This window comes from Pan troglodytes, chromosome 3 (genome assembly GCF_028858775.2).
Source record: "Pan troglodytes isolate AG18354 chromosome 3, NHGRI_mPanTro3-v2.0_pri, whole genome shotgun sequence".
NCBI classification, from domain to species: Eukaryota; Metazoa; Chordata; class Mammalia; order Primates; family Hominidae; genus Pan; species Pan troglodytes.
The window spans coordinates 82,320,217-82,346,391 of NC_072401.2; the positions used below are offsets into that span (position 1 = coordinate 82,320,217).

Here is a 26,175-nt window from a genome sequence, read left to right on the forward strand (position 1 = left end):
TGCTTTTGGTGTTTTAGTCATGAAGTCTTTGCCAATGACTTCCACACAGGGAGGGGAACATCACACACCAGGGCCTGTTGGGGGGTAGGGGGAAAGGAGAGGGAGAGCATTAGGACAAATACCTAATGCATACGGAGCTTAAAACCTAGATGATAAGTTGATAGATGCAGCAAACCACCGTGGCATATGTATACCTATGTAACAAATCTGCATGTTCAGCATATGTATCCCAGAACTTAAAGTAAAATTAAAAACAAATAAATAAATAAAATAAAATTTTAAAATGCCATTTTAACATGTAACGTTCCTATTAAAAGCTTTTATCTGGAAAAAAATTAAAAGGAAAGAAAGGAAAAAGGAAGTGAGGGAGGGAGGGGCACAGGAGGGATGGAGAGAGGGGAAAGAAAGACAGTGAGCCTCTTGAAATAAAGGACCATGTATTATTCACTTTTTATTTTGTGCCTCATTAAATTCATTCATCATCATTACCATTTGTGAGTTCATACAACGTACCAGTTACTGAAAAAGATCAGTGCTTGACTGCCCTCACCATTAAGGAGCTCACAGTCAGACAGAATGCCAATGAATGACATCAGTGGTTGTAACAGTGTAAGGACAGCCAAAGGACAGTAGGGCCACACTGCTCTGAAACTCATCACTCTAGAGCCCAGGTTAAAATTCTACTGTCACTTCCTGGCTGCATGACTGAGTAAGTTATTAGCACCACTCATGGGACTGCTATGGGAATGAAGTTAATAGATGATGAAAGCCTGGGCAATATAGCAAAACCCTGTCTCTACAAAAAAAAAATAATAATTAATTAGCTGGTGTGGTGGTGCATGCCTATAGTCTCATCCACATGGGAGGCTGAGGCAGGAGGATTGCTTGAGCCTGGAAGTAGAGGCTGCAGTGAGCCATGATTACGTCACTGCTCCCCAGCCTGGGCAACAGAGAGAGACCCTGCAAAAAGAAAGGGAAGGGAAGGGAAGGGAAGGGAAGGGAAGGGAAGGGAAGGGAAGGGGAGGGGAGGGGAGGGGAGGGGAGAGAGAGGAAGGAAGGAAGGAAGGAAGGAGGGAAGGAAGGAAGGAAGGAAGGAAGGAAGGAAGGAAGGAAGGAAGGAAGGAAGGGAAGGAAGGAAAGAAGGAAGGAAGGAAGGGAAGGGAAGGGAGGGAGGGAGAGCCAGGCATGGTGATACACACCTATAGTTCCAGCTACTCAGGAGGCTGAGGCAGGAGGATTACTTGAGCCCAGGAGTTCCAGGCTGTAGTGTGCCATTATTGGGCCAGTGAATAGTCACTGCACTCCAGCCTGAGCAACATAGCAAGACTCCCATCTCTAAAAAGAAAAAAAAATAATAAGGTCATGGGAGACCAGAAGCGCAGCTGACACATATGCATAACAGGTATCCCCTGCAGAGTGCGATGGGAGCACAGAAGGTGAGAAACTAAACTTCAGTCTGCAAGGCATCCACGAGGAGGTGACCTCAGAGCCCAGCCTTCAAGAATGAGTAAGAGAGAGGTGGAGAAGCAGAGGAAGGCTGATTCAGGCTGGCTCTCCAGTGCACATAAAAGCATGAAAGGAGAGAACATGAGTCACTCCAGAGGGCCCTGGGAGGGCCTCAGATAGCTGCATTGGAGAGGCAGGCAGGAGCTGAATCACTCAGGGCCCTGCTAATGAATTCAGATCTTGGCTAAGGTCAGTGTAGGGCTGTGGAAAGAGTTTAAGCTGAAACCTGCCATGGACGGTTTGGCACTTTCTAAATCAACCACATTTTTCATAGCATTAGCCAGTGATAATCAATTTTGGATCAGGTCATGATCCGGAGGCCCTGTAGGATGCTGAAGCAAAGCCTAAGAAAGGCTCTGTTGAGGGCCATAGACTTCTACGGCAATGTATATTTATTATAATTCTTTGGGAATTGATATATCCTTTGTGGAAAAGACTCATGTCTTTTTCTATTATCTTTGAAAGTGCTAGAACAATACATGGACACATCAGATTTGCCCAACAAATACCAATTGGTCATAACCGATGCACGTTACATATGATGACTTCTTGCTATTTAAGGTAGTCAATGGCCTATTTGGTGGAAAGTAGAGATGAGGGTGGGGGCCTGGACTGCACTCCAGCCTGAGCAACATAACAAGACTCCCATCTCTAAAAAGAAAAAATAATAATAAGGTCATGGGAGACCAGAAGCGCAGCTGTCACATATGCATAACAGGTATAACATCTTGCATACCATAGCAAGATGTTAAAGGACAAATGCCACTTAGGTTATGTGTCCATTACACTGACTTCAGTGTAATGGGGGGTTGTTCATTTAAATCACAAAACCTGTTCTGTTCAAACCAGCTGATTTTTTCTGATTTCTGGTAATGCAATGTGAAATTAGCAATAGAATTATATTCCCTTTAATTTGGAGGTGGAAAAAGGAGTGAAAAGGAAATAAGACACACTTTGGTGGGGAGAAAACCAGTGAATCCATGGAGGAATGTGGTCTGGAGGATCTACTAGGGAAATGAACCATCCAAAACAGCAGTATCTTGACAGTCATTGAACCTAGGCTCACTTATTCATTCATTCATTCATTCATTCAACAAATATTTATTGAGCCCCTTCTATATCCAAGATGCTACACAATGGTGAACAAAACTGACACCATCTTGTTCTGAACCTCATGAAGATTACTCTGCAGCAGGGAAAATATGCTTTATATAAATGAACACACTAATAAGTACATAATGAGTTGTGATAAGTGCTATGAAGGAAAACAATAGTGTCCTGTGCTATGAAAAAGAAGAAAGGCCTGCCTTAGGCTGGGGTCAAGGAAGATTTTCCTGAGGAACAGTCAAAAAGAAGGAGTAGGAAAAAGCCAGGACAGGACCAATCGGGAGAGGCTGCAGGCAGGGGAGGGCCTCCGGTGGAAAAGAGCTGTGTGAATCTGAGAAACAACAAGTTGGAGGTGTGGATCGGGGAGGCGTGAGGAGGAAGCGGCCACAGGTACAGAGACCAATTCGCACAATAGGAAAAGGTGAGAAATGAAGAGGGCCTTCAGTGGAGATCCACAGCCTCTCTCCAAGTCAACACACTCAGTCAGTCCTGGCAGCTCAGCCCAGAAAACTTTGTCAGCCATGGCTGGGGTAACTGTGTCCAGAGGTGTTTGAACAAGAGCCACTCCATCTTGAATAGGGACTGAGTAAAATAAGGCTGAAACCTACTGGGCTGCCTTCCCAGGTGGTTCAGCATTCTTAGTCACAGGATGAGATAGAAGGTTGGCACAAGGTACAGGTCACAAAGACTTTGCTGATGAAACAGGACTCAGTAAAGAAGCCAGCCAAGACCCACCAAAATCAAGATGGTCATGAAAGTGACCTCTGGTCGTCCTCATTACTCATTAAATGCTAATTTTAATGCATTAGCCTGATAAAAGACCCTCCCACCAGGGCCATGACAGTTTACAAGTGCCATGGCAACGTCAGAAAGTTACCCTATATGGTCTAAAAAGTGAAGGAACCCTCAGTTCTGGGAATTGCCCACCCTTTTCCCGGAAAATTCATGAATAATCCACCCCTTGTTTAGCATAGAATCAAGAAATAACTACCAGTATAGTTAGCTAAGCAGCCCACACAGCTGCTCTGCCAGTGGAGTAGCCATTCTTTTTTGTTGTTCTTCTTCTTGTTTTTTGTTTTTTTGTTTTTTTGTTTTTTTTTTTTTGAGACAGAGTCTGGCTCTGTCGCCCAAGCTGGAGTGCGGTGGCGCAATCTCGGCTCACTGCAACCTCTGCCTCCGGAGTTCAAGCGATTCTCCTGCCTCAGCCTCCCGAGTAGCTGGGATTACAGGCATAGAGCACCATGCCTGGCTAACTTTTCGTATTTTTAGTAGAGAGAGTGTTTCACCATGTTGGCCAGGCTGGTCTGAACTCCTGAGCTCAAGTGATCTGCCTGCCTTTGCCTCCCAAAGTGTTGGGATTATGGGCGTGAGCCACGGCGCCCGGCCTGTTTCTTTACTTCCTTAATAAACTTGCTCTAACTCTACGGACTCACCCCGAATTCTTTCTTGCGAGAAGTCCAAGAACCCTCGCTTGGGGTCTGGATCGGGACCCCTCTCCGGTAACAAGTGATATCGGTATTAAAGGTACCCCCACATGTCAAAGGCTTCCCTCCACAAGTCAGAGTTGGGGAGGGACAGGAGGCAGCAGGGGACCGACAAAGAGCAATGGAAAGAGAAGGCCTGGGAGCCAAGCAGGCCTGGGGTTGACTCCAGGCTCCCTTAGTGGCCTGCACAACTCAGATGACCCGTCTGTGAAGTGCAGGTCACAGTGGGCACCACACACGGCTGCAGAAAGGAGTGCAAAGGTGATGCCCACGCCTGGCCTAGGGCGGGGGCGCAATACATGGCTGTTGCGGCTGTGATTGCTGGAGGAAGGGAGTCATTTGGAAGGCACAAAGGAACTAGAACCTACTCGGTGTCGGGACAAGCCTCAAGGATGGGGCAGGGGTTCCGGCAAGAGCTGGGTTCCAGCCTGGGTTGCCACCAACAGCGAAAGTGACTGCCAGGTGGCAGTAGGGTGACTTCGCCAGCTTAAGTGCTTAGCGGGCAGGCGAGGGGGCGGAGCAAGAGAAGAAAACACAAAGGGCCGGAAGGAAGCCGGGGAGACAGGTGGGGTACTCGGGAAGCTGGAGCGGGCCGGCGGTGCAGTCGCGGGGGAGCGAGGCCTGCTGAGCTTGGCAACGAGGGACTCGGCCTCGGAGGCGACCCAGACCACACAGGTGAGCCCCCGCCCCGGGGAGTGTTGACGGCGGGAGGGGGTGGCCTCAGGGGAACGCGGCGCCGCAGGGCAGTCCTTCGAAGGCCGCGCGGTGCAGCGGTGGCCGCCCCCCACTCTCCCCTAACTCGGACCCCGGCGGCCCCGGCACGGGCGAGGGGCTGGGGAGCTTGGGGTGGCGCTGGCTGCTTCTGGCCAGGGATGGCAGCGGACTCCAGTAGGCTGACTCCCGGCTTCCCCGACCGCATCAGAAAGTGCAGTGTCCCCCGTCCGCCGTCCAGCCCTGCAGGCGCCCCCCTCCAAGCCATCCTAAGAAGCACCCCCGCCCCCCATGCTGGGGCGCGCCCTCCTCCGCACATTCGTCGGTCAGCACCCACGAACCCACGGGTCCCTTCCCCACCACTGAGGAAACAGAGGGTCCCCGGACCACCCCAGCGTGGGGGGTGGGAGCTACACCTGCAAGGCAAGACCCTCGGAAGGCTTGCTTTTAGGTGCAGACTGAGGACTAAGTGGGTGCCAGGGGACCTGGCCACCGAAGCTGAGAGGTATATTTGCCTCCCAATATAGGGCAGCGGCCTAATGGCTAAGCAAAGATAATCTAATTTGGCGTGGTCAGCAAAGACTTCCTGGGAGTGCTCAGGAAATGGAAGGTGTGCAGGGGCTTTATGGACGTATCCCTCATCCTCATCCTCATCCTAGTCTTCATTCCTGCAAGAGCCCCTCACCATTGTTGTGTCCATTATGCCCAATTAACAGTGGAGAAAGCTGAGGCAGAGACGGATTAAGTCATTTGCACCAAAGGGATCGCAGGGGTAAAGAGTCACCATTTGAACTCTGGTCTCTCTGACCCCAGTACTTTCCCGTGCAGGGCACCGTGCTGCCCCTGTAATCACATTAGACACCTGTGATGAAACTTGGTGCGAGTACGGGTCCCCTTGGCTCAAATGCCTCAAAGTTTAGTAACTGATGTAGGAAACAGAATTGTATATAAGAGGTTCATTTTGCAGAAGAAAAGCAGAGGTAGAGGTAGAGTTCAGGGCTGCAGAATGCAGTGGCCACTGGGGGCAGGAGGAGGCTCAAAGTCCACCTGGATTATGTCCATCATTGCCAAATCCAGGGTCCACTTTTCTAAGCCATGTGATGGTGTTGATGATTCACTCCCTCCTTCAGAAATTCCCTCCCCTCTGTATCAGCTATTCCTTCTCAGTCATTTCCTTGGCCTGCTTTTTTTTTTTTAATCTTTCTTCTCTTTTCGATATTCCCTTGGGCTCAGTGTTCATATTCTCCAGTACTGTTTTTAGACACATTTATTAAAGTTCCCTGCTTTAACTCTCATCTCTATGATGGCAGCTCCCAACTTCATCTCTCTAGCCTACCCCTGTTCTGGAACTCTAGACCCAAATCGTCAAATATTAACAGTGGCTAATTCCACTGTTTGCCCCCACAGGCACCCAAATCCAACATTTCCAAACCCAAATTTAGCATCTCTATCAAAGATGCTAAATTCCCACCAGGGTCTTTGTTCACGTCCCTGTAACTCCTTGTCTGGACTAGTGCACCACCTTCCAACCTGGTCCTCCTGCCCCAGAGTCCATCTACCCTCCACAGATCCTCCTGAAAGCTTAGGAGTCCTAGTTCCTTTGTGACATGACTAGATGGAATGGACCCTGCTTCCTTTTCTTCCTTAGCATCCCATGCATACTTTTCATGTTGTGTAACTGTTGACTTGTCTATCTCCCCTTTTGGACTGTGAATTCCTTCACAGCGGTGATCTTGTCTTATCCTTCTCCATATCCCCTGGCCTGGCACATAATCGACACTCAGTGCACAGTGTGGTATTTCCACTCTATTCTAAATCTGATCTGTCCCCATTAGTGAGTGCATGGATGTGTGCTGGTGGAAGAGGAGCACTGGAAGTTGAGTTTGCAGATGGACTAATGACAAAAGGAAAAACACATTTTCCAAATAACTCCAGTGGATCCTCAGGATGCTTTTAAGCTTGATGCAAACATTTAGTCATGGCATAGTGATTCTCTTCTACCTTCCTTAGACACTGGGTCAAGGAGTAAGCAGAGGATAAACAACTGGAAGGAGAGCAAGCACAAAAGTCATCATGGCTTCAGCGTCTGCTCGTGGAAACCAAGATAAAGATCCCCATTTTCCACCACCAAGCAAGCAGGTATACTTTTATATTTATTGATCGATTCATTGATTGAGACACTATCTCACACTGTCACCCAGACTGGAGTGCAGTGGTGCAGTCATGGCTCACTGCAGTCTCGAACTGCTGGAATAAGTGATCCTCCTACTTGAGCTTCTCACTTAACTGGGATGACAGGTGCAGGCCCACATGCCTGGCTAATTTTTTTTGTGGTTAGACATGAGGTCTCACTATATTGCCCAGGCTGGTCTCAAACACCTGGCCTCAATTAATCCTCCTATCTAGGCCTGCCAAAGTGCTGGGATTACAGGCGTGAGCCACCATGCCTGGTCAGGTATACTTTTAATTGCAGGACCTGCCATCTGAAAAAATATATATCATAGGATTTTTATTAAATTTCAACTTCAACCAGTCATCTTATTTTTTTCAGTCTGGCACTTTGTTGGATGGGCTTAGGGAAAACAGGATGGGGAAGGAAAGTATGTTTTCAGCTGCTTTGAAAAGAAGCTGAAATTTAAATTTTAAAATTTAAAATTTTATTTACAAAACTCTTTCTTGGCTGGGCGCTGTGGCTCACACCTGTAATCCCAGCATTTTGGGAGGCCGAGGCGGGTGGATCACGAGGTCAAGAGATCGAGACCATCCTGGCCAACATAGTGAAATCCCATCTCTACTAAAAATACAAAAAAATAGCCGGGCATGGTGGCTGGCGCCTGTAGTCCCAGCTACTCAGGAGGCTGAGGCAGGAGAATGGCATGAACCCAGGAGGCGGAGCTTGCAGTGAGCCGAGATCAGGCCACTGCACTCCAGCCTGGCAACAGAGCGAGACTCTGTCTCAAAAAAAAAAAAAACCCTTTCTTTACTCTTTCCTGTTTGTAATCCAGCCTTACTGACTCTTAGATGAACTGTCAGTGACTGAAGAGGTTTCTGATAGCAGAGCAAAACTCTTAATAGACTCTAACAGAGTGATACATGTTGCTTATTTATTTTTATTTATCCTTTCATTTATTTTTTAGAGATGGGGGTCTCATTATATTGCCCAGGCTGGTCTCAAACTCCTGAGCTCAAATGATCCTCCCACCTCAGCCTCCCAAAGTGCTGAGATTACAGGCGATATTTTGCTTATTTTTTTACATTTATATTACTGTAAGTAATCACACTAATCCTATGCTGCTGACAGGTGTTCCTGTTCAGGGTGGCAGAGTCCTTTATTACTAATTAGCTAGCAGATTGAGAACCCAAGTGTTAACATGGAAACAATTTTTCAACTTGTTAGGAATGGATATTGTGTATTTCAGGAATACATCAATGAAGAAAAGAGAAAGCATTTGATGGGTCAATGGCGTTCATGTTCAAGCTAAAAATGGTGTAATAGCAGTAATGTTTAAGGAGCAAAGTTTAGGCGAGGCAAACAGACAAATGATAGAAAGTCACAAGGAGAATTATTTGGACACCTGAGTTGCCTCTGTGAAATGGAGAGTCATCAAACATTCATGGCTATACAAAAAATGATAACCAGAGATCCTTTTTTTTTTTGAGATGGAGTCTCACTCTGTCATCCAGGCTAGAGTGCTATGGAACAATCTTGGCTCACTGCAACCTCCACCTCCTGGGTTCAAGCAATTCTCCTACCTCAGCCTCCCGAGTAGCTGGGATTATAGGCACCTGCCACCATGCCTGACTAATTGTTGCATTTTTAGTAGAGATGAAGTTTCACCATGTTGGCCAGGCTGGTCTGGAACTCCTGACCTCAAGTAATCTGCCCGCCTCAGCCTCCCAAAGCCTGGGATTACAGGCTGACTGCAGGACTGGAAGCAATTGTGATAGCCAGGGTGTGTGCATTTGTTTATTAAGGGGAGGCAGTCCTTATTTCTGCCCCAGGCACAGCCAAGAGCAAGAGCAAATATTCACCCTGGGCATCTGGAGGCATGCCTGTGCTAAGGAAGGAAGGTAAGTGGAGACTGAGAGCAACTCCTTCTCCTGCTGCTGTGACTCACCCTGGGACTTACTGCATCTTTGCACTGTGCCTTGGGGAGTTGCAGGGAAAGAAGAGGGAGGTTGCCCATTTGGACTGTTTGTAGAGCTCCACAGACACTGGTGCCAGAGGGTTTCTCCACCCCTTTTATTGACATCATGCATGTAAAGTGCTTGGCACAGGACCAGGCCCATACAAAGTGCTCAAGAAATGGTGACCATCTGTACATTGACATCTATTACACAGAAAGAGTCTAAAAAAGACAGTGGCAAGATCAGCACAATCAAACTACACTTCAAGAGTTAAGGAGCTGCACCTCAACCAGAAAAACACTAAAACCTTGGAGATAAATGGCAAATAACACACATAAATAATTCACAAACAAGGAAATATGAGTGTGACTTCTATAGTAAGGAACAAGTTAAATTAAAAAAAAAAACTTAATGGGGCTAGGCATGGTGACTCATACCTGTAACCCCAGCACTTTGGGAAGCCAAAGCGGGACAAACACTTGAGTCCAGGGGTTCAAGACCAGCCTGAGAAACATAGTGAGAACCCCCCCAACGCCTCCCCCAGCTCTATTAAAAAAATGGTTTTTTCAATTAGCCGGGCATGATGGTTTGCACCTATAGTCCCAGCTACTCAGGAGGCTGAGGTGGGAGGTTAACTTGAGCCCAGGAGTTCGAGGCTGCAGTGAGCTATGATGGCACCACTATACTCCAGCCTGGGTGACAGAGCGAGACCCTGTCTCTAAAAAAAATAAAAATAAAATGGTCAAAATGGCAAATGTTATATGTATTTTTCCACAAAAAAATTAATGAGCCAATATATAACAAAAGATTACAACCCAGATCCAATTACAGGAATTGCCTGACAACTAGAGGAGAAGGACAGTGTAGCTGAAAAATATGTAGAGATAGTCAAACACATTCATTATCAAAGAAGTACAAACAGGATAATAAATGTTACTTTATACCTATCAGCTTAGAAAACTGGATAATTCCAAGTGTTAGAAAATTCTTTCTTTAACTTGCTTGGAATCTTCTTTACCCATACCTAGCTCTTACACAGGCTATGGAGCCATAAGGGAATGTTCAGGCCCTGCGGGTAGGAGTGGAGACTGCAACCATTGAGAGCGGTCTAGCAAGACTCTGTCACAGTGAGAATATGCACACCCTGAGCTTTACTTCTAGTTTCATGTCTGAAAAATGTTCTCTCATGGGTCCATAGGGGAACATGAGGTGGTAGGAACTCAGAGACATTGTGCACAGTTATGCAGCAGTTAGAAGCAGCAGACTAGATGAATACAGCAACATGGGTGGATCTTAAGAGCATAGAGCTGAGTTGAGAATATTTGAAGAATAAAATATATAAAACAGTGCTATTTACATTAAAAAGATACATTCACCCAAAATAATGAACATTTTGCAAGAATGGATAGAAATAAAAGAACCACATTAAACACTCAGAATGGTTGTGATGGGCAGAGGGGAAGGAGTGGAGAATGTGGACAAGAGCGAGTGATTAAAGCATATGTACCTACAAAGCCAAAGGAATGGTAAAAGATGGGAGTTGGTCTAGATGATAGCATATGAACTTGATTAAAAAAACACCGCAAGGCTGGGATCAGTGGCTTACGCCTGTAATCCTAGCACTTTGGAAGGCCGATGAGGGCAGATTGCTTCAGCTCAGGAGTTTGAGACCAGCCTGGGCAACATGGCAAAACCCCATTGTCACTATAGTCCTAGCTTCTAGGGGAGCTGAGGTAGGAGGATTGCTTGAACCTGGAAGGTAGAGTCTGCAGTGAGCCAGATCACGCCCTTGCATTCTAGCCCAGGTGACAAAATGAGACCTTATCAAAAAAAAAAAAAAAAAAAAAAAAAAAACACTGCAGAACCTACTATGTACCCACAACGATTAAAATTTTTTTAAATTTTTAATAAATAATTTCCAAAAAATACTACAGAACTAATAAAAAGTTATGTCAACCATGTCAATAGTTGCACCAGAAATTATGTGCACACCACTTATAAATATGTAAAAAAAAAAAAGCATCCAGATTGAAAGTAAACTAAACTATGTCAAATAATAAAAAGCAGTCCACAGTCTAAAAATGCATACAGAAGTGCATATATACATAGGTTCTCTGAGTGTGATGCTCAATGTCTAAATATCGTGCTATAGGGAAAATCTCTTTCCTCACCCAGGAGACAATGTTCAGCTGGGTGTTAAGGCCAGTCAGGCGAAGGGAGTGAACAGCATTCTAGGTATAGTAAACCACATAGAGGCATGGAGGTAGGGAAGGAAATGTGGCCTCAGCAGGGATTCAGCCTGATCGCAAATCTGCTGCCTGCAAATCTGCTGCCTGCGCCAGTCAGTGAATCACTCCCATCCTCCGACTAGAATTCTTCTGTTGCCTAAGTCCATCAGTGTTCCCAGTGAGAAAGCACTCTTGGAAACTGATCATTGCTTTGGGCTGCCTCTGGTAGAGAACACACACTGTGTAACAAGTGAAGAGACCTCCCTGTTCTCTTCTGTAGAAAACAAAGTGGGTGATTTTTCAATGATCTCAGTTAGCTCACCATATAACTTTCCTTACAGAGCCTGTTGTTTTGTCCAAAATCAAAACTGCACATCCACAGAGCAGAGATCTCAAAGATTATGCGAGAATGTCAGGAAGAAAGTTTCTGGAAGAGAGGTAATTGCACCTAACACTGTATTTGTGGCAGTAAACTGCCTAAATATCATATTAGAATTGTGGTAATGACTTACGTTTGAGCAGAGACTTTGCATAAATATCTGATGAACTCTGATATTCAGGGATGTTTAGAGTTTAAATCCAAGTTCCGACCTTTTTTAGGGCAGAGATAATATCTGATTAAGGAGCACTTTACCTCACTTAGCAAAAAGTGATGCACACATAACTCTTCCCTTTACCAAGAATATGTGACCAAGAACGTGTACCAAGACAATTATTTAGAATTTGCTGACTCCCAAAGAGTGGACCTTCCTACATTCTACCAGACTCTAAGTTTCATAGGGTTCAGAAATAATGTCAAGTTCATCTGAAACTTCATTCTAGAGCCTAGCACAGTGCCCTGTTCATAGAAAATTCCTAATCGATATTTCTCTAATGAATGAAGAATGGCCGCGTTCCACTAATACTTCGCTTACACTGTCTCTGAAATAACATTTTCAGCTGAGTCACTTCCTCTTTCTGAGCCTGCCTCACATAAGACAAGAGTGTGAGTGAATTCAGGCTATGCATTAAGGTCCCTTCCAATTAAAAAAACGTGTGATACACCATTTGAAAATGGCAGAGTAGAACCTGTAGATACAGTCTTGATATTTTGCAACATTGCTGATATGTGGATAATTTATACTTTGAAATACTCATTTTGATTTCTTAAGTCATTCAAATTTAGTGTCACCTGTTTTAGAAATAACACTTTCTAGAAGTTGATATTCTTTATACATTATGGGATTACTGACTGTGCTTCCAGAAATTCATGTGTTTTCTGACAACTTATGAGTTGTCAGAAAATTTAATTGGGCCCTAGTAGATTAACACTTCAGTATGACCAATTTGCCCACTATGGGGTAGCTATGAGTGGAAAAATTGGTTGCTATTTGATTTGTCTTGGTTGAACTAGAAAGAGCTACATGTTTATCACTACTCTCTGCTTTTGAAAGAAGTCTTTTGACACATATTGATGGACAGAACTAGAAATTGCCTTTCCCAGACTAAATTTCCTGTTTTAAAATTATAGCTAAACATTACACATGTTTAACATGAACATAGTCATCATGTAATCTTTAATTTGTATTTTCAGGCAAATCCAAATTGTAAGACAAAATGTCATGAAAAAGAGAAAGAAAGGCAAGGAACTGTCCTAGACTAAAGCACATAGGAGAGTATGTGTAACGTATGACTCCTGAATTTCTGAGTTGGAAAAAACCCACAGCTATTGGGCCAATTGGAGAGATTTGAATAACTATTGTGTATAAGTTAATATAATTTTTCTTGAGTATGAGTGTTCAAGAAATATAAATGTTTTGACCATGCTAATGGTGGTGTAATTATGTAGGGAAACATTCTTGTTTTTAGAAGACAACTGCTGAAGTATTTAGTGACAAAGAGTCATAATGTTTGCAAATCTCAAATGGCTCAGACAAAAAAGGAAAAATTAGAAAGAGATAAAGCAAATTTGGCAAAATGTTCACAATTAATGAATCTAGATGAAGGGTATGTAGGAGTTTATTGTATTGCTTTTTATCATTTGTGTAGGATTGAAAATTTCAAAATATACACATAGCTAAAGGCAACTCCCAAATTCAACAGGTCAATGTACATATACCCTAAGATGCCTTTATTATATGTAGTGCTTAGAATCTGGTGCATGCTGGCATTCAGTACAAGTGGATGTCAGACATGAAGTAGAATAGGGTTCAAATTAATGCTGTGCCTCAGGGTAAGTGACTGGAGAAGATTCCAAGAAAATTCTCCATGCTGCACTTAATAAATATTTGTTGAATAAGTAAAATAACAAATGAATAAAAATTCACTGCCAAGGAAGGTAAGAGAAAAAGCTCAGAATAATTCTCCCTAACTTCTAGGTGAGGTGCCAATTTTTAAAATACCAATATTGAAGGACATTTTTGCTTTACAGCTCTGCCTTTTTCTCTTGTAAGCATGCTTATCACCCAGGGACTAGTCTACCAAGGTAAGATTCAATATTTGTTAAATAATCTAATTTCAGAGAGCCCAGTTTACTGTGACCCTCCTGGCAGCTTTTTGGCCCTTGACATTTATTTTTTGGTGAAGGATGTATTTATGCAGACTTCTGCCTATTTTCAGCCTAAGTCCCCATCTCCCCAGAAAGCATCCTAATCCCCAGAATTAGTGAATATATTGGGTTACATGGCAAAAGGAAATTAAAGTTGCAGATGGAATTAAGGTTGTTAATCACCTGACCTTAAAATAGGGAGAGTATCCTGGGTGATCCAGGTGGGCCCAGTGTAATTGAAAGAGTCCTTACAAGTGAAAGGCGGGATCTGAAGATGGAATCAGAGAGGTGGCAATGTGAGGCCTCAGCTCAACATTGTTGGCCTTGAAGATGGAGGAAGGGACCATTAGTGGAGGAATGTGGGCAGCCTCAAGAAGCTAGAAAGGCAAGAAACCCTTGAGCCTCCAGTTAGGAATGCAGCCCATTTAAGGAACACAGTTAAAACCTTGGTTTTCATCCGGTAAGACCCATTTTGACCTCAAGAACTGTAAGATAATAAATTTGCTTTGTTTACAGGAACTACAGAGAAGCAATCCTGTGCCTTTCTCTGTGCCGGAGTCCTGTGTCTCCCAAGGCTTCTGTATATGGTTAGTCAGATGGTTCCCTGCACAAATAAGGATGTTGCAGGGAGGAGGTAGGGGGAGCTAAAATCCACCCTAAGCTGTGTCCACCACACCATTTCTTTTGGCAAGAGGCTGCATCTGCCTGAGGAGGGCACCCTGTCTCCTCCATACAAGAGACCGTAAGGACCAGCAGCTGCCTTGCATCTCACCACATAACCTCTCCCTGCCTCTTAGCGTTTTCCTGTTTTCCTCTCTGTTCTTCCTTCTTCATCTCCTCCCTGTCTCCACCTGACCAGAGAACCCAGAGACATTCCTTAGTCCACAGGTGGCAAGAAGGCACCTTATCTTGTTTAAGCCCATTTTATCAAACACTGCTGATTAACAGGATTTTGCTATATATTTTTTTTTTTAATGAGACGAGGTCTTGCTATGTTGCCCAAGCTGTCCTCAAACTGTTGGGCTCAAGCAATCCTCGCCACTAGACCTCCTGAGTACCTGGGATTATAGGCACGTGCCACCATGCCTGGCTTCTGATTATCAGGATTTTATGGGGATCTTGGGGTTTTGTTTTGTTGGTTTTTGTTCGTTTGTTTGTTTTTGAGACAGGGTCTCACCCTCATCCAGTGCAGTGATATAATGGCTCCCTGCAGTCTCAACCTCCTGGGCTTGAGTGACGCTCCCATCTCAGCTTCCCAAGTAGCTGGGTCTATAGACACATGCCACCACACCCAGCTAATTTTTTTTTTAATTTTTGCAGAGACAGTGTCTCACTATATTGCCTAGGCTGGTCTCGAACTCCTGAGCTCTTGTGATCCTCCCACCTCAGCCTCCCAAAGTGCTGGGATTACAGGCATGAGCCGTCACACCCAGCCTTGATTACCAGGATCTTAAAAGGAACATTTGTACCAGTAAATATGAGGGAAGAAGTCCTAGTTCTTTTCTGGGTCTCAAAAACCACATGTCACATATCTAGGAGAATCCCACTTTGACCAATATCATTCTTGTCCATAAAGGTCATATATTAAATATGATTTTATTTTTATAATTTGAAGATAGCATTTTTCAGATCATTTTTGACACATAAAAATATTGGGGCTGGGACATCTATGGGGATTATGGGTTTTTGTTTGTCTATTTGTTTGTTTTTTAGATGGAGTCTCACTCTGTCGCTCCGGCTGGAGTGCAGTGGTGTGATCTCGGCTCACTACAACCTCCACTTGCTGGGTTCAAGCAATTCTCATGCCTCAGCCTCCCTAGTAGCTGGGATTGCAGGCCTGTGCTACCACATCCAGCGAATTTTTGTATTTTTAGTAGAGACAGGGTTTCACCATGTTGGCCAGGCTGGTCTCAAACTCCTAACCTCAAGTGATCTGCCCACCTCAAGTGATCTGCCCATCTCAGCCTCCCAAAGTGCTGAGATTGCAGGCAAGAGCCACCGCACCCGGCCAGGATTATGTTTTATAAGTATTAAAATACTCCAAATCTACTGCTTGTGGTGTGAATGTCCCCTTCAAAACTCAGGGTGAAATTTAACCGCCATTGTAACAATATCAAGAGGTGGGGCCTTTAAGAGGTTAAGTTATGAGGGCTCCACCCTCGTGAATTGATTACTACCATCATCATGGGAGTGAGTTCCTTATAAACAGGATGTGTTCAGCCTCTCCTCTTGCTCTCTGTTTCATGCACTTCCTTGCCATGGGATAACCCTCACTACATGCCAGCTCTGTGCTCTTGGACTTCTCAGCCTCCAGAACTGTGAGCCAAGTGAACTTCTGTTCTTTATAAATTATCCAGCCTATGGTATTCTGTTATAGCAGCGGAAAACAGACTAAGACATCTACCATTTTTTGCATCTATGCTAATACATTTTTTTCAGAGTTTGATATCAGTTTTCTATAACTTCTCTAACAAATTACCACAGAGTGACTTAAAACAACACAAATGTATTATCTTACAGTTCTTGGAAATCAGAATGCTGAAATGGGTCTCACTGGGCTAAAATCAAGGCGTCACCCCAGCTGTGTTCTTCTGGAGGCTCTTGGGCTTCCTTTTCCTTTCTCGTTTCTAGAACCATGCATATTTCTTAACCGGTGGCCCCTTCCTATGACTGTAAAGTCAGCAACATTGAGCCAAGTTCTTCTGTTGCTGCCATCTCTCTGCCTGTCACCAGTTTCCTCTTCCACACTGAAGAATGACATTGGGTACACCTTGATCATCTCTCTCGTTTAAAGTCATCTGATTAGCAACATTAGTTCCATTTTCTACCTTAATCCCCCTTTTGGGACATAATATATTCACCTTTTCCAGGAATTCGGATGTGGGTATCTCTAAAAGGCCATTATTCTAACTACCATGAGTTGTACTGTTTGCATTGTAAAATAATGATATACACTGTGAATCTCCAAATGGAAACTTTCTATGTTGAGTTACTTAAAAAGAAAAGAGGGTGCACATGTACCCTAGAACTTAAAGTATAATTTTAAAAAAAAGAGGATGATGACTAATCTCTTTGAACACTGTTGTTAGCCCTACCTTTGCTTGATGTCTTTGAATCAGTCTTGAACTGTCTTTTTCATATTATTTTTCTACACATTACAGCTAATATTTGTAATTTGCCTAAAATGACTATCTGGGAGTTAAATTCAACTGAGAATTGAATCATAACTCCTTTAAGATCTTTTTTTTTGAGGTGGAGTCTTGCTCTGTCGCCCAGGCTGGAGTGCATCGGTGCCATCTCAGCTCACTACAACCTCCGCCTCCTGGGTTCAAGCGATCCTCCTGCCTCAGCCTCCTGAGTACCTGGGATTACAGGCACCCGCCATCATGCCTGGCTAAGTTTTGTATTTTTTTAGTGGAGATGGGGTTTCACCATGTTGGCCAGGCTGGTTTCGAACTCCTGACCTCAGGTAATCTGCCCGCCTCGGCCTCCAAAGTGCTGGATTACAGGCGTAAGTGACTGCGCCCAGCCAAGATCATCTTTTTAAAGTCAGAATATGTATACATTTAAGAAATTTTATGTCTTAAATTTTGGAGGTTTCTTTATACTTTAAGAATAACTTATAATTTATAACTTATAATTTAATTTATGAAATGAAATAATAATGTTTTTCTTTATTACTCCTTAGGTTATTTGGCAGCTAATTCTAGATTTGGATCATTGCCCAAAGTTGCACGTAAGTCATAGAAATAAAAAAGCAAGCCAAGTGTGGTGGCTCACATCTGTAATCCCAGCGCTTTGGGAGGCTGAGGTGGGTAGATTGCTTGAGTCCAGGAGTTCGAGACCAGCCTGGGCAACATGGTGAAACCTTGTATCTATTTTTAAAAAAAGTAATAAATAAATAAAAACTTTGAAAAAAAGACATTACTAGCAACTGGAGATACGAATGTCCAGCCTAACTAAACTGCCTGTATTGACTTTTGGAAAAATCAGCCCCTATTTTCTGCCACTCTGCATTTCTCAGTTCACTCAACACTTTCTGATATACAGCTTAGCAGTTGGGACTTCTTCTTAGACCATCCTTAAAGCATGGACTAAGAGGGACTGGCAGGATATATAATGAGATTATCAATAGCAGAGCCTCTGCATGATAGATCATTTATGGATTTTTATTTTCTTTTGCCCTGGCCAGTCTTTTCAAAATGTTTTCTACGATGGATATAAAAAATGAGTAATTTTTAAGAATCAGGGGATTTCTAATAATAGAGTAACCACAAACTTGGGGTTTCATCTTCCTTCACCTGGTATCAATAGATCTTTTATGTACAAAAAGGACACATTTTAGTTGATAGTCTGAAACCACATTCATTCCTAGCAGGAGGAACAGATTCGAGATCTCTTCCATAGGAGGGTCCCTCTCCTTTGTGACCTCTCTCCTATAGGCAAGATGGACTGAAGCTCTCCACTACTCCAAGGCCATAAGGAAGATTAGGGGCATTTCTACCCAGTGATTTGGAAGCTACCTATAGCCACAACCCAGCCACCTTCCCCTGCCCCCGTGGCCTCAACCGTTTGCTTGACAGGTGGGCCCTCTCTGGCCATCTGTCTCCAGGACAGCACTGTGGCTTGCTCTGTCCTGGCCCTTCCACCACCAGTGCAAAGTTGAGATGGGGAAGTCTCCAGCTCCCAATCCTGTTCTTTTTAAATAGAGACTTCATTCTCGGAGTCTTCATTCATTGATTTAGCATGGTCCTTTTAATTTTAAAATTACCAGCGTTGATTTTTAAAGCTCTAGAAAATAACTAATGGAGAAGATTCTCAACTAATCTCTCCCAACCTGCTTTTACAGTTGCTGGTCTCTTGGGATTTGGCCTTGGAAAGGTATCATACATAGGAGTATGCCAGAGTAAATTCCATTTTTTTGAAGATCAGCTCCGTGGGGCTGGTTTTGGTCCACAGCATAACAGGTTTGTAATCTGTTTGGTTGAGGGATTGTAATGTAATTATAAGAAATTAAATGAAAGATTACTCACTATTTATAATATTAAACACAATTTTTTAAATTCACATGTTAAAAAAGTTTTAACCCTCAAGTTTAGCGTTGTTGTTACCCAACTTCAATAATAACTTTGTTATTACACTTACTTACCAATTTCATTTGTTTGATAAATATTTAATGGGAATCTACTGTGTTCAAACATTGTGCAAGTTACTAAAGAATTCCTCAATGAGCAGATATGGCTTCCACCACCACAGAGTCACACAAAACTTTAACAGGTTTCTTTACTGCAGGGCTTCTCAGAGCTTTTTCTATGTTAATACTGTATATATCATGATTCTAAATAGGGGAAATAGGCAGTATGACTTTGGAGTTAATGGCATCACCTCTGCTGTTATAGTACTTGGTTTAAAAACCAGTTCTACCACTTACTAAGTTGTGTGACCCTGCAAGTTTCTTAAGCTCTCTGATCTTCAGTTTCCTTATCTGTATAAAATAGTGATCAAGATAGTTTTTATGAGATGTAAAGAATAGAAATGATTACTCATGACACTCAGTAAGTGCTCAGTAAACATTAGCTATTTCTACTATAGAAGTTACAAGACTAGTGTTGGGGACACATTTCTCTAAACACCCCTCACTGGTCACAGTGGGTTCTATCTGAGAAGCAGCACAATATGGTGAAAACAAACTGGACTAGAAGTCAAAACACCCAAGTTCTTTTTCTAAGTATGTGACTTTGGAAAGCCACGTTCCCTAGTCCTGTAGTAATAGATGGGGCCTTAATACTGTCTCTTTCTGATGAGCTGCATGAGACCCAAAGAGCTGCAGAGACCTTCTGAAGGTGACACCATTAGCAGTGGGTGGAAAATGGTCACCTCAGATCATCTGTTTTCCAAACCCTTACTCTTCCCATTACAAGAAGCAAGGCCACCAAAGAATCATTAATTCCATATTTACAGACAACACCAACTTCAGTCCATCCTTGCAAAGTTGTGTTTTAGAGTCAGCTTGCTGAGGAGGAATTGACCACATGATTCCGGTCTGTGCAGGAAAAGAAAGAAAAAGTAGCACAAGTAAAGGAAAGGACTGCTTCCTCTTCCTCTTCCTCTTCAATTTCAGGAGTGTCTTTTGCAATTAACCCACTTTGGCTTCCAGAATAATTATGAACACAAGACTGAAATCTACATTTTTCAGACAATGTCCGTTATGAAAGGAGGTGACTGAAGTAACTAGTTTCCAGGGCTCCTTTAAGCTCTGTGTTCTGGGGTTTCATTTTGCCTTCCCACTGCCAGCCATGGCAGCCCCACTCTGGGCTTGCATTCATAGCTGATAATGAATTGCTATGCCCTATGTGAAGGGCCATTACCAGCAAATCTGAGAGGCAATAATTCACAAAGCTATTTGATTTTCTAATTAAAGGAAAGTAGAATGGGGCACTTAACTCAGTTGAGGTGGAGGGGAGGGTTAAGGAATAGGCATTAAGGACTTCTTGGAGCAAGTGATGATGCTTGACTTGAATCTTAATAGATTCAAGTAGTAGGAGCTACAGCAGAAGCTATGACAAGAGGAGATATAGCAGGAGCTATGGCTATAGTAGGAGCTATAGCAGGGTTGAAGAAGGGGATTCTGGGCCAGGAATAGTATGTAGAGAGGGGAAATTTTCATTTTTAAAGGGAACCATAAATACATCCTATGGCTGGAGCATAAAGAGCTATTGGGAAAGGCAGAGAACAAGCTGGAAGTCCAGGCAGGTAGAGGTCAGCTCCTGAAGGAATTTATGCCATGCTAAGGATTTTCACTTTATTCTCAAAGCAATGGGGGGAAATAAGTGAGAGAAAGGGGTTCCTCCTCCATGTCTTCAGGGTTTTACAATAGCAGTTGCTGGCCTTGCTACCTTCGAAGTAATCCTTCCCACCCAAGCCAGATTGAATGAGTTTTCTATCATTCAAAACACATCCTATCACTGTCCTGCATAAACAAAGTTATCCTGTTGCCAACTCCTCATAGCAGTAAATGTTTGTTGAATTTGTAAGATTATAAAACTTTAATGCAAGAAGGGACTCAAGGACATCTATTTCATATTCAAATGCGAATATTATTCTAGAACGAACCTGTGCATTTTCCTTGGTACCCTAAGGAAACTGGGACAAGTTAGGCAAACTATAAGCCAGAAATTCTGGAAGTATCATGATTTTTTAATTTAAAAAATTATGTGTATATATATGTGCACATATGTGTCCAAATCTAACTCCATAGGCATATAGTTTAATCCTGGATCAATGCACTGTGTGTTTATAATTTTTATGCTATTGTTAGAAATTACTTGAATTCAAAAAGAATCAAGATGTTCAAACTCTGCCTGACCCTGACCACAAATACAACCATCTGTTTCAACGTAAAGCTCATTATTGGCTCCTTGAGGGGTGAAATTCTGGGGGTCATAAGCCAAGCAACAACTCCTATTATTTCTTTTTTTTTTTTAACTTTAAGTTCTGGGGTACATGTGCACAACATTGCAGGTTTGTTACATATGTATACATGTGCCACGTTGGTGTGCTGCACCCATTAACTCATCATTTACATTAGATATATCTCCTAATGCTATCTCTTCCCCCTCCCCCAACCCCACAACAAGCCCCGGTATGTAATGTTCCCCTTCCTGTGTCCAAGTGTTCTCATTGTTCAGTTCCCACCTATGAGTGAGAACATGCGGTGTTTGGTTTTTTGTCCTTGCAATAGTTTGCTGAGAATGATGGTTTCCAGTTTCATCCATGTCCCTGCAAAGGACATGAGCTCATCCTTTTTTATGGCTGTATAGTATTCCAAGGTGTATATGTGCCACATTTTCTTAATCCAGTCTATCATTGTTGGACATTTGGGTTGGTTCCAAGTCTTTGCTATTGTGAATAGTGCCACAATAAACATACCTGTGCATGTGTCTTTATAGTAGCAGGCTTTATAGTCCTTTGGGTATATACCCAGTAATGGGATGGTTGGGTCAAATGGTATTTCTAGTTCTAGATCCTTGAGGAATTGCCACACTGTCTTCCATAATGGTTGAACTACTTTACAGTCCCACCAACAGTGTAAAAGTGTTCCTATTTCTCCACATCCTCTCCAGCACCTGTTGTTTCCTGACTTTTTAATGATAGCCATTCTAACTGGTGTGAGATGGTATCTCATTGTGGTTTTGATTTGCATTTCTCTGATGACCAGTGATGGTGAGTCTTTTTCATGTGTCTGTTGGCTGCATAAATGTCTTCTTTTAAGAAGTGTCTGTTCATAACCTTTGCCCACTTTTTGATGGGGTTGTTTTTTTCTTGTAAATTTGTTTGAGTTCTTTGTAGATTCTGGATATTAGCCCTTTGTCAAATGTGTAGATTGTAAAAATTTTCAGGAGATAGAGACACAAAAAACCCTTCAAAAAATCAATGAATCCAGGAACTGGTTTTTTGAAAAGATCAACAAAATTGATTGACTGCTAGCAAGACTAATAAAGAAGAAAAGAGAGAATAATCAAATAGATGCAATAAAAAGTGATAAAGGGGATATCACCACTGATCCCACAGAAATACAAACTACCGTCAGAGAATACTATAAACACCTCTATGCAAATAAACTAGAAAATCTAGAAGAAATGGATAAATTGCTGGACACATACACCCTCCCAAGACTAAACCAGGAAGAAGTTGAATCCCTTCAATAGACTGATAACAGGCTCTGAAATTGAGGCAATAATTAATAGCTTACCAACCAAAAAAAGTCCAGGACCAGACGGATTCACAGCCAAATTCTACCAGAGGTACAAAGAGGAACTGGTACCATTCCTTCTGAAACTATTCCAATCAATAGAAAAAGAGGGAATCCTCCCTAACTCATTTTATGAGGCCAACATCATCTTGATACCAAAGCCTGGCACAGACACAACAAAAAAAGAGAATTTTAGACCAATATCCCTGATGAACATTGATGCAAAAATCCTCAATAGACTACTGGCAAACCAAATACAGCAGCGCATCAAAAAGCTTATCCACCATGATCAAGTGGGCTTCATCCCTGGGATGCAAGACTGGTTGAACATATGCAAATCAATAAACATAATCTACCATATAAACAGAACCAAAGACCAAAACCACATGATTATCTCAATAGATGCAGAAAAGGCCTTTGACAAAATCCAATAGCCCTTCATGCTAAAAACTCTCAATAAATTAGGTATTGATGGGATGTATCTCAAAATAATAAGAGCTATTTATGACAAACCCACAGCCAATATCATACTGAATGGGAAAAAACTGGAAACATCCTTTTGAAAACTGGCACAAGACAGGTATGCCCTCTCTCACCACTCCTATTCAACATAGTGTTGGAAGTTCTCGCCAGAGCAATCAGGCAGGAGAAAGAAATAAAGGGTATTCAATTAGGAAAAGAGAAAGTCAGATCGTTCCTGTTTGCAGATGACATGATTGTGTATTTAGAAAACCCCATCATCTCAGCCCAAAATCTCCTTAAGCTGATAAGCAACTTCAGCAAAGTCTCAGAATACAAAATCAATGTGCAAAAATCACAAGCATTCTTATACACCAACAACAAGCAACAGAGAGCCAAATCATGAGTGAACTCCCATTCACAATTGCTTCAAAGAGAATAAAATACCTAGGAATCCAACTCACAAGGGATGTGAAGGACCTCTTCAAGGAGAACTACAAACCACTGCTCAATGAAATAAAAGAGCATACAAACAAATGGAAGAACATTCCATGCTCATGGGTAGGAAGAATCAATGGCGTGAAAATTGCCATACTGTCCAAGGTAATTTATAGATTCAATGCCATCCCCATCAAACTACCAATGACTTTCTTCACAGAATTGGAAAAAAACTACTTTAAAGTTCATATGGAACCAAAAAAGAGCCCACATCGCCAAGTCAATCCTAAGCCAAAAGAACAAAGCTGGAGGCATCACGCTACCTGACTTCAAACTATACTACAAGTCTACAGTAACCAAAACAGCATGGTACTGGTACCAAAACAGAGATATAGACCAATGGAACAGAACAGAGCCCTCAGAAATAATGCCGCATATCTACAACTATCTGATCTTTGACAAACCTGACAAAAACAAGAAATGGGGAAAGGATTCCCTACTTAATAAATGGTGCTGGGAAAACTGGCTAGCCATATGTAGAAAGCTGAAACTGGATCCCTTCATTATACCTTATACAAAAATTTATTCAAGATGGATTAAAGACTTAAATGTTAGATCTAAAACCATAGGAACCCTAGAAGAAAACCTAGGCAATACCATTCAGGACATTGGCATGGGCAAGGACTTCATGTCTAAAACACCAAAAGCAATGGCAACAAAAGCCAAAGTTGATAAATGGGATCTAATTAAACTAAAGAGCTTCTGCACAGCAAAAGAAACTACCATCAGAGTGAACAGGCAGCCTAAAGAATGGGAGAAAATTTTTGCAACCTACTCATCTGACAAAGGGCTAATATCCAGAATCTACAAAGAACTCAAACAAATTTACAAGAAAAAAACAACCCCATCAACAAGTGGGCAAAGGATATGAACAGACACGTCTCAAAAGAAGACATTTATGCAGCCAAAAGACACATGAAAAAATGCTCATCATCACTGACCATCAGAGAAATGCAAATCAAAACCACAATGAGATACCATCTCACAGCTGTTAGAATGGCTATCATTAAAAAGTCAGGAAACAACAGGGGTTGGAGAGGATGTGGAGAAATAGGAACACTTTTACACTGTTGGTGGGACTGTAAACTAGTTCAACCATTGTGGAAGTCAGTGTGGTGATTCCTCCAGGATCTAGAACTAGAAATACCATTTGACCCAGCCATCCCATTACTGGTTATATACCCAAAGGATTATAAAGCCCGCTGCTATAAAGACACATGCACACGTATGTTTATTGTGGCACTATTCACAATAGCAAAGACTTGGAACCAACCCAATGTCCAACAATGATAGACTGGATTAAGAAAATGTGGCACATATACACCATGGAATACTATGCAGCCATAAAAAAAGGATGAGTTCATGTCCTTTGTAGGGACATGGATGAAGCTGGAAACCATCATTCTCAGCAAGCTATTGCAAGGACAAGAAACCAAACACCACATGTTCTCACTCATAGGTGGGAATTGAACAATGAGAACACTTGAACACAGGAAGGGGAACATCACACACCAGGGCCTGTTGCAGGGTGGGGGGAGGAGGGAGGGACAGCATTAGGAGATATACCTAATGTAAATGATGAGTTAATGGGTGCAGCACACCAACGTGGCACATGCATACATAAGTAACAGACCTGCACGTTGTGCACATGTACCCTAAAACTTAAAGTGTAATAATTTAAAAAACTATACAAGGCTACAGTAACCAAAACAGCATGGTACTGGTACCAAAACAGGAGATATAGATCAATGGAACAGAACAGAGCCCTCAGAAATAATACCACACATCTACAACCATCTGATCTTTGACAAACCTGACAAAAACAAGAAATAAGGAAAGGATTCCCTATTTAATAAATGGTGCTGGGAAAACTGGCTAGCCATATGTAGAAAGCTGAAACTGGATCCCTTTCTTACACCTTATACAAAAATTAATTCAAGATGGATTAATGACTTAAATGTTAGACCTAAAACCATAAAAATCCTAGAAGAAAACCTAGGCAATACCATTCAGGACATAGGCATGGGCAAGGACTTCATGTCTAAAACACCAAAAGCGATGGTAACCAAGGCCAAAATTGAGAAATGGGATGTTATTAAGCTAAAGAGCTTCTGCACAGCAAAAGAAACTACCTTCAGAGTGAACAGGCAACCTACAGAATGGGAGAATACTCCTATTATTTCTGAAAAAACAAGGCTAGTGAACTTTAGCATAGACTATATCTCTAATATTGTGTTAAAGCCAGGTGCAGTGGTTCATGCCTGTAGTCTCAGCTACTCAAGAGGGTTGGGTGGGAGGATCCCTTGAGCCCTCGAGACCAGCCTGGGCAACATATATAGACTCCCCCCACATCTCTATTAAAAAGATTATGTTAAAATAATAAGAATAATATATTATGTAAAGACTAGGGCTTCCAGTGTCAAAGTACAAACCACTGTCTATTTTTGCTTCTCTTCTAGGCACTGCCTCCTTACCTGTGAGGAATGCAAAATAAAGCATGGATTAAGTGAGAAGGGAGACTCTCAGGCTTCAGCTTCCTAAATTCTGTGTCTGTGACTTTCGAAGTTTTTTAAACCTCTGAATTTGTACACATTTAAAATTTCAAGTGTACTTTAAAATAAAATACTTCTAATGGAACAAAAACATTGTGTCTGTCACTCACTGAAATGTATTCCGTGGAAGGCTTTCAAGTGAACTAAGCATTACATGTTTTTCTGCTCTTTAAGAACATGTCGGGGCATGGCGCAGTGGCTCATGCCTGTAATCCCAGTACTT

The 26,175-nt window shown here is 42.5% G+C and overlaps 1 protein-coding gene across 5 annotated transcripts; it reads left to right on the forward strand.

Annotated features, from left to right (window-relative positions):
- The first annotated feature begins 4,586 nt into the window (after positions 1 to 4,586).
- OCIAD2 (OCIA domain containing 2) lies at positions 4,587 to 26,043 on the forward strand. 5 transcript variants are annotated; one of them, XM_063808893.1, is made up of 8 exons: positions 4,634 to 4,772; positions 6,819 to 6,947; positions 11,506 to 11,602; positions 13,575 to 13,628; positions 14,208 to 14,278; positions 17,380 to 17,427; positions 18,541 to 18,658; positions 25,860 to 26,043. In XM_063808893.1, the coding sequence occupies exons 3-8, from the start codon at positions 11,574 to 11,576 to the stop codon at positions 25,939 to 25,941; spliced, it is 402 nt and encodes a 133-aa protein (XP_063664963.1). In that variant the 5' UTR covers positions 4,634 to 4,772; positions 6,819 to 6,947; positions 11,506 to 11,573; the 3' UTR covers positions 25,942 to 26,043. The 5 variants fall into 5 exon arrangements, with proteins under 5 accessions (XP_003310442.1, XP_063664964.1, XP_063664963.1 ...); XM_003310394.7 differs by lacking the exon at positions 14,208 to 14,278 and having other exon boundaries at positions 4,587 to 4,772; XM_009447932.5 differs by lacking the exon at positions 18,541 to 18,658 and having other exon boundaries at positions 4,639 to 4,772.
- Positions 26,044 to 26,175: the final 132 nt, after the last annotated feature.